The sequence below is a fragment of the Acanthopagrus latus genome, chromosome 2, assembly GCF_904848185.1.
Source record: "Acanthopagrus latus isolate v.2019 chromosome 2, fAcaLat1.1, whole genome shotgun sequence".
NCBI classification, from domain to species: domain Eukaryota; kingdom Metazoa; phylum Chordata; class Actinopteri; order Spariformes; family Sparidae; genus Acanthopagrus; species Acanthopagrus latus.
In genome coordinates, this window is record NC_051040.1 from 917,125 (window position 1) to 926,642 (window position 9,518).

The following is a 9,518-nucleotide window of genomic DNA, read 5'->3' on the forward strand; positions in this document are numbered from 1 at the left end:
ACAATACAATACTACTACCACACAGTACCACACAGAACCAAACTGTACCACACAGTGCTACATGGTACCACACAGTACCACATAGTGATATACAGTACCACACTGTACCACAGGAGCACAGGCCTAGTAGTACTGATCATTGTCATTAAAGTTAAATCATCTCACTTCTGCTTTAAAGTCTCATTATTGTTTTTTTCTTCTGGCCACGCCCCTCCAGTGATGTCACTCCAGGTGTTTTCCTGTGGCTGTGAGGTCACTGAGGGGGTGTGGTTTTACTCTGAATGTTTGTACCTCGTCTCCTTTCTGTCCAGGAAGAGATCGACCTTTTTCTCCCTGAAACACAAACCCATCAACAGCCATCAGGTATTCACCCGTATCGTTCATGTTATTGATCTATAATCACCATGACAACAGTAACTACAACAACACAACAAGAGACAAACACTTGGTGAGTTGAAGTTTTTTGCAGAGGACAAACGCTGTTCTTCGGGCAGAAATGTGACAGAGTCGGTAGGACAGACAGGATGAATTAAATTAAAAATCATAATTTATGAAATGAACACTGTTTTTCAAACGATTAACAATTCTGAAATACAAACAAATAAAACCATATCTCATATGTAAAACCATACCTCATATGTACTATTATACTTTCTATATATATGTTATACTCACAGGTGGGCCCCTTGAGCCAGGCAGACCAGGGAGACCCTGCAGAGACAGACAGATAATATCAGGACAGAAGATTTACCTGTGTTGTAAAAAGTATCAAACAGTCATACTTTATCATTTTATTATTATTATTTGTCTGTTGTGACTCACGTTGGTCCCGTCCTCCCCTGTAGGACCTGGATCTCCAGTTGGACCACTGAGACCAGGTTCACCCTGTAGACACAAACTTAATATAAATGTGATGAGCCCATACATTGACTCTGGGGAAATCCTGTCCCCTGTTGTTTGGAGTATACGTTCAACAAATTGGTTAATTCTTACATATTTTACTTTGGATTCCTTCTGATATGTGCTGAACAAATAGAAAAGTTAAATGTTGAAGTGAAGCAGAAAATCCTCAGTACTAACAAAACTTTCTGACTGGTTTGTGTTCTTCTGTGGTTTATTGTGTTTGCTCTCACCTGCAGACCAGGAAGTCCGCTCAGCCCAGCGTCTCCCTGTCACACACAAACATGATCAGTGGTTCTTTATGTGACACAGTACAGGTGCATTTACACTACAAGGACACTTAGCGTACAGGTGAACTTACAGGTATTCCGGGGTACTGTATGAAGTAGATCGCTGGGTCTCCTGGAAATCCCTTCGGTCCTGAAAAACCCTGCAGAATAATGTACTGTTACCATGGTGACTGTGTATTACTACAGTACACCTCACTGCGACCCGTCTGCTGTGTTCAGGAATGTTTAACATTGAAAAGAGATTTTGTTCTAAAATCACTAGAAATTCTTCTGGAGTCTGGTTGATGCAACACGTGATGTTCTGATGACAGACAGATCATTTCATATCCAGAATATTTGTTTGAAATATTTCCTCTCAGTGAATGTTACTGATCAATTGGTGTGTCTGACCGGTTCTCCATCAGGTCCATATTCTCCTGGAAGGCCGGGTTTTCCTCTCTCTCCTCTGGTTCCGTTACATCCATCCAGACCTGGAAAACCAGGTCCTCCAGCAGGACCCGGGTGACCCTGAACATATAAACACATGCTCACAGTCCGACGTTTGACCTCAATACAACTTGGCCAATCAGAGCAGCAGAGAGGTGGAGGAGGTGGGGCTTCTTACCGGGATTCCATCTAGACCTGGAAAACCTGGAACACCGACACTTCCCTGAAATAAAGAAGAGGTTTCAATTTGAACAAAAGTTCTGTTTCCAAGTCACACAATCACAGAACATACAGGGTCTGTGAGACCTGTGATTGGTCATCAGTGACATCAGAAAGTCGGCCATCTTGTCTCCAGGTCATGAAAACTCAAAGAACAAACAGAACCATCGTGTTTACAACAGCAGCATATTTATTCACCAAGTCTCCTTTCAGTCCTGCTGCTCCTATCGGCCCCTCATCTCCTCTGTGGCCCTTCTCTCCTGGAGGCCCCTGGGGTCCTGGAAAGCCTGGTGGCCCCTGAGGGCCCTGTCGACCCAGAGGACCTGGAGGACCCTGCAGAACACAAATTAAAGAATAAGAATGTGATCAAATCAGATATTGTATACTATATCTGACAATGTAGGACCTAAAAGAGTCTGATAGAAACCAATAGAAATAGAACCTTAATAGAACCTTAAGAACCTAATCTGTGTGACCTGACAGAATCGAAACTCACCTCTCCAGCTGCAGGCTCGTTTTGGGGAAGCCACTACACTTCTACTCTACTGCACTCGGCAGTCGACTCACAGGGCTTCCACAGCCAGCCTGCAGCTGGAGAGGTGAGTTTCGTTTATCTTTTATAACAAAGCCGGCAATGATATCAAATGTTTGATGCCTTGAAATATGTGCTGGGACCCTGTTTGTAATGTTGCTGAAGTTTGGTGTTTGGTGCTGTTCTGAGCATTATTTGTGGTTTTGACAGAGATTTATACTTGGACCCATTTACTGCAGTGTATTGTTGTTGTGTGGTCGTCTCTGAGGATGCTAAAACTTTATCTCTTGAGGGGGGGTCGTACTCTGTGTCAAGGTGTGTGAGAACATGGATTAAACTTACACCAGAATATCCCTTTAATAAAACCTGACTGAACCGGGACAGAACTCAACAGAACCTGCGAGAACCCAGTGGAACCTGGTGTAACTTAATAGAATCTGTTTTGAACCTGATGGAACATGATGGAAGTGAATGAAATCTGATACTGTAAAATTAGGCACAACATGATAGAATCTGTTCAGACCAGAGAGAACATGACAGAACCTGACACTGTAGAACGTGGAAGAACCCAACAGAACTCAAAAGAGCTGGTTAAGAAAGGGCAAAATCACCAGCCATGATTCTGCTGGTCTGATCTGATGTTTGAGCTGAAACCAGACGGATTTTATGCTACTGGTGCGTCAGATGTCATCAGGTGTCGTCAGGTGTTGTCAGGTGTTGTCAGGTACTGATGTATCATGAGGGGATGCAGCTGGTTGGTGTGTGTGTGACATATCAGGACCAAAAGCTTCCCTGAAGTTATTTCAGAAAAGAGGTTCTGACATGTAATGTTATCTGACCACAGGAGGGCAGCGTGGCCCCACCACAACAACACCACAACACACACACACACACAGATGCACACAGACACATTGCTGATATAGGTTTCTAGAAAGAAAGAAGGGAAACAACTCAGGTAAATAATTAAAATAATATAATAAACATTGTAAGCAATCAGAGGCAGGACTCACGGGTTGATGAAGCTGAGGACACGTGGTCACCTGACCAGGTGAGCATGAACCTGTCAGTGTCATGTGACCTGAGCTGACAGGTCCACACAGATGCCTCTAACAGGTGATACCATCGTCATAAACATAAATCAGGAAGTTCCAAATAATAATCAATGTATTTGTCAAAAATTGATTTTTTTGTCATCGGAAACTGTTTAATGCTTCAGTTTATATTGATTGAATAACGATGAAAGCCATGAGATTAATCTGGAAAGCTCCAGACAAAACTGTAAATGAGTTTAAGTCACAAGTGAAATCATGTGTCACTGAATATGAAAGAGGAAGTTATTGATTTCTTTTTAACAATCTGAGAACTGTTCTGTGTGTTGTGATCACAAATGATCGATAAATGATCAATCAGTTGCACTGGAGCAGATTGTTACTGATTCATCTGCTGTGAGATCAAATCGATATTCATCAATGTTGACATGCTGTGTGTGTGCGTGCGTGTGTGTGTGCGTGTGTGTGTGAGATGAGATGTGACAGCTGTGATCTCTGTAAGTCCTCTCTCTGTCCTTCTTTCTCTGGAACAACTGAACTGTGAAATCACTGAGACAGACGCCTTCCCACAATCCTCTCTGCCTGTCTGCTGCCCCCAGCTGTACAAACACACATACCAACACTGACACACACTGAGACACACACACCAACACTGATACACACTGAGACACACACACCAACACTGACACACACTGAGACACACACACACACCAACACTGACACACACTGAGACACACAGACTGCAGGTCAGTTTGTGTCAGTGTGAACAGATAATTGTTGTCATTAACAACACTGTGATGTTTGATGGCTCCTGAATTAAATGATGCTAAATTCTGCAGCTACTCAGTCAGCTCAAACATCTGGACCCACTGTGACTGTGGACAGAAACATCTGGACCACACAGAAACATCTGGACCACACAGAAACATCTGGACCCACTGTGACTGTGGACAGAAACATCTGGACCACACAGAAACATCTGGACCACACTGCGACTATGTGCAGAAACATCTGGACCCACTGTGACTGGACAGAAACATCTGGACCACACTGTGACTATGTGCAGAAACATCTGGACCCACTGTGACTGGACAGAAACATCTGGACCACACTGTGACTGTGGACAGAAACATCTGGACCACACAGAAACATCTGGACTCACTGTGACTGTGTGCAGAAACATCTGGACCACACAGAAACATCTGGACTCACTGTGACTGTGTGCAGAAACATCTGGACCGCACAGAAACATCTGGACCACACAGAAACATCTGGACCCACTGTGACTGTGGACAGAAACATCTGGACCACACAGAAACATCTGGACCCACTGTGACTGTGGACAGAAACATCTGGACCCACTGTGACTGTGGACAGAAACATCTGGACCACACAGAAACATCTGGACCCACTGTGACTGTGGACAGAAACATCTGGACCACACAGAAACATCTGGACCACACTGTGACTGTGGACAGAAACATCTGGACCACACAGAAACATCTGGACCCACTGTGACTGTGGACAGAAACATCTGGACCACACAAACATCTGGACCCACTGTGACTGTGGACAGAAACATCTGGACCACACTGTGACTGTGGACAGAAACATCTGGACCACACAGAAACATCTGGACCCACTGTGACTGTGGACAGAAACATCTGGACCACACACAAACATCTGGACCCACTGTGACTGTGGACAGAAACATCTGGACTCACTGTGACTGTGGACAGAAACATCTGGACCACACAGAAACATCTGGACTCACTGTGACTGTGTGCAGAAACATCTGGACCACACAGTAACATCTGGACTCACTGTGACTGTGTGCAGAAACATCTGGACCACACAGTAACATCTGGACTCACTGTGACTGTGTGCAGAAACATCTGGACCACACAGTAACATCTGGACTCACTGTGACTGTGTGCAGAAACATCTGGACCACACAGAAACATCTGGACTCACTGTGACTGTGTGCAGAAACATCTGGACCAAACAGTAACATCTGGACCACACAGAAACATCTGGACTCACTGTGACTGTGTGCAGAAACATCTGGACCACACAGTAACATCTGGACCACACAGAAACATCTTGACCCACTGTAGCTGTGGACAGAAACATCTGGACCACACTGTGGCTGTGGACAGAAACATCTGGACCACACTGTGGCTGTGGACAGAAACATCTGGACCACACTGTGGCTGTGGACAGAAACATCTGGACCACACTGTGGCTGTGGACAGAAACATCTGGACCACACTGTGGCTGTGGACAGAAACATCTGGACCACACTGTGGCTGTGGACAGAAACATCTGGACCACACTGTGGCTGTGGACAGAAACATCTGGACCACACTGTGGCTGTGGACAGAAACATCTGGACCACACTGTGGCTGTGGACAGAAACATCTGGACCACACTGTGGCTGTGGACAGAAACATCTGGACCACACTGTGGCTGTGGACAGAAACATCTGGACCACACTGTGGCTGTGGACAGAAACATCTGGACCACACTGTGGCTGTGGACAGAAACATCTGGACCACACTGTGGCTGTGGACAGAAACATCTGGACCACACTGTGGGTAAAGAGATCTCGAAGATGTTACTGATGCAGGATCTTCGGGAGGGAGAGGAGTGAAACTGTTTGTTTGTGTGTGTGTGGAATTTGCTGAGTCAGTTTAAGGTAAACAGCTGCTAATTTAGCACCAATAGATTCCTCTCTGTCACTCCTCCATCCAGCAGCTCATTATTACTGTGTGTGTGTGTGTGTGTGTGTGTGTTCACAGGGTTTGACTGGTTTATGAGTGGACACTGAAGGTGTCACAGGTCTGTTAAGAGAGGAAAGTGCGTGCAGCTGTGATGATGTCACGATGCAGCTGGGCTCTGATTGGCTGCTGTGTGAGCATGTGGAATCTTACCCTCGCTCCTTTGGCTGGAAAACATTGACAGTTGGAACAGTCGCGACCGGCGCACGGCTCCGACTCGTCACCCTAGAAACCAAGATACAACATTATCATCACTGTGACATCAGAATGACATCATCAATATGAAATGATCATGACATCGTTCTAACAATAACATTTTGATTGCTAATCAATACACAGAGTTACGATCGGCCTGGTGGTGACACCGTCATGACCCCGGGAGCTCCTGATCTATTCCCCCGGTTCAAACTGGTTCCAGTTGAAGGTTCTGACTGCAGTGATTGCAGAACCTTAGAAGTCAGCTGCCCCGTCCGGATCAGCTGAGGTCATTGGTGAGAACATGGTGGCCCAGATGTTTGCATCTATGTCATTCCTTCAGGGATCAGCCCAGGGGTCAGAACATTGCTGTTACTAAGTAAGAGGGAGGTGTAGGTGGGCAGCTCTGGCATGCTGACCCCAGGTAATCATCTGGTTCCAGAGATGTGGAATGTGATCTCACTGGTGGGAAAAGAAGCTGAAGTGGCATCGGTCGACACAAACTCCTGGAGCTCAACTCGACGGTTTCAGAAAGTCGGAAAAAATGGAGGAACCTGTCGGCGGCTGACTGTGAGCTGCCTGCTGCAATCTGTTCATGAGTTCATGAGCACAATCTGCAGGTGCAGTCGAGGTGTTTCCCATCAGGCCGGGGAACACCTTGTGAAGAACATCTGAGCTGCCACTGCAGCCTGCAGCTGTCATCACCTGCACCAGTTCAGAGGTGGACTACATGAACAGACGTTCAGACTGCAGCACAGAGAGTTTTGTGTTTTTGGGTGTGTTTTGATTTTATGGTGTATTCTCTGTTCAGACAGAGAGGAATGTAAACAGCAAGCCGAGACAGACAGACAACATCTCTGAGATTCCCAGGAAGCAGACAGCTGATTCTGTGTGTGTGTTTATCAGATAACCTCAGTGACAATCGTGCTCCATTTTTCAGACCCTCACACTCTTTGAACAGTCTGAATGCGGACAGATGTGATCTGATATGAATGAAACCATCAGAGCTTCAAATTCAGAGCAACCCAAAATGCCAAAACACATGTTTGTTCATGTAAAGCTCACTGCACGTGTCTCTGATGTGCGCTGGTGAGAAAACACGTGCGATTCAGTAAATCTGTGTTCCACCCAAAACTCTCTCTCTCTCTATGATTCTCTCCCTCCTCCACTACAATACAGCAAAGAATTTAGTATTCATGAATATAATAAAGCAGAGACGGAACCTACAGAAACTCCCGACCTCAGACATCACCGAGGATTTATCCAGATACAGCACAGTTACGTTTTGATTGATGTCTCGTGTGATGCAGATTTGCTCCATCCTCCACGCAGCTTCATACCCATGAAGGCATCACGTCTGCCTCATACTGTTGACTGTGTTTCTTTGTTGACTGTTAAGTTGGCAAACATGCCAAAAGAAAACATGGAAAACTGGTGTGGGTGAAGCTGCTGGGCCTGATAACATCCCTGATGATGTTTTAAAACACATGAGCCGGTCAGCTGGTCTGTGCACACTGAACTGGTTAACATCTCCCTCCTGCCTCCAGTGTAAACACGACTGTCCTGTGGCTTTAAGGATCTGGTTCTCCAGCAAATCCCAGCCAGTCTGGACCCTCACTGTGCTGAGACATGCACATTATTGTTAATGTCTTTAACATTTTCCAAACCCAGAAGAATCGGTCATTTTCTAAAAGGTAGAGGTGCGTTGGTCATTTTAACCTTCTGAGGGGGGACGTCAGCCAACATGACTAAATATAGAGTGTATAAAACATTAAATCATTAAAACATTCCCTCGTCATCAACGTATCTGCAACTTATTTGAGTGAACTATTGTTTGTACCTTCAGTATGAATAAAGCTTTTGGGCTTGATGACATCTCTTTATCTTATTGGTGATTGATATCCCTCAATTACTAATAATCAGTTAAAACCATAGCAGTTGATAACATCAATGTGTCTTCTGTGACAAAGATCCACTTTTATGTAAATTCATTTTTCAGGGTGGTGTTGATGACGATGGCGTTCAGGTGATGGAGCTGTGGCGTCAGCATCAGGTAGAGAAGCTGTTAAAAGGTCCTGACAGCGACTGTCCCCCTCCATCCATCCCACACGAGGGTCCCTGTTGATACACTGAGTGTTTTTTTTTTCTCAGTGGGCCCCAGACGGAGAGTTTCCCAGCATGCAGCAGTGTTTGTGTAGCAGCCACATTCCTGCAGCGTTGTGTAAACGAGGTTAGTCAGGCGTGGCTATCAGCAGCAGGAATGTGGCTCTATCGCTCTCTATCTGCTGTCACGACTTTGTCCTGGAAGTTTGCACTCACACCATCCTCCCTCCATCAGTCCTCCGTTTATCCTCCATCATCCCTCCATCTGCTGTCACAACTCTGTTCTGTACCGTCTACACCAGCCTCCATCAGTCCTCCATCAGTCCTCCATCCTCCACCTCACACCAGCTCCTAACATCCATTCATCCTCCATCATCTTTCCATCATCCTCCATCATCCCTCCATCATGGACACCATACTGTTACTGATTGGCTGAGCTGGCAGCGCAGCAGGTGATTGGCCGATGGCACTGCTGTTCACAGACAGACTGAACCTGACGACCCCGACAGGAAGGAGAGAAACGTTTCTGCACCTCTACAGGGTCAACACTACTCCATCGGTCCATCCTGAATCAGTTTGACATCATCCCTCTGTCCTCCACCTTCCGTCAGTCCCTCTATCCTCCATCTGTCCCCCATCTGTCCTCCAGCTGTCCTCCAGCTGTCCATCAATCCACAGTTTGATTCTTTTCTATCACTTGTGTTTCAATAGTCATGTAAATGAAAACACCGTCTGAGGACCGAGGTGTGCTCCCTGAGGAACGCCAGAGGAACTCTGCCTCCACCTGCAGGTCAGTCCCACCTGAACCTGTAAATCAGCTGAACCCGGTGAGCCACGATGAAACGGTGTGGGGGTTCTGTCATGTTCGGTTCCGTCAATAAAGACTCAGCTCATCTTTCAACTTGATGAATGTCCAACATAGAGATTGACAGACCCTTCATTAGTCCAGTGTTGAAAAACCTGTTCCACTCCCACAACTCATGACAAATCTCATGCTACAAGCTGCTGGACAGGTCAGGTCAGA

General features: G+C 45.9%; 1 protein-coding gene across 4 annotated transcripts in view; it reads right to left on the reverse strand.

Annotated features, from left to right (window-relative positions):
• Positions 1–9,518, reverse strand: part of col4a4 (collagen, type IV, alpha 4) — a 31,238-nt gene that overhangs the window by 18,994 nt on the left and 2,726 nt on the right. For all 4 annotated transcript variants that reach the window (XM_037122125.1, XM_037122134.1, XM_037122140.1 and 1 more), the window contains exons 4-12: positions 6,350–6,421; positions 2,034–2,168; positions 1,795–1,839; positions 1,581–1,697; positions 1,262–1,330; positions 1,134–1,169; positions 823–885; positions 676–711; positions 292–333 (exon numbers count right to left, since the gene is read on the reverse strand). In XM_037122125.1, coding sequence (XP_036978020.1) covers positions 292–333; positions 676–711; positions 823–885; positions 1,134–1,169; positions 1,262–1,330; positions 1,581–1,697; positions 1,795–1,839; positions 2,034–2,168; positions 6,350–6,421 — 615 coding nt within the window. The remainder of the gene's footprint in view (positions 1–291; positions 334–675; positions 712–822; positions 886–1,133; positions 1,170–1,261; positions 1,331–1,580; positions 1,698–1,794; positions 1,840–2,033; positions 2,169–6,349; positions 6,422–9,518) is intronic.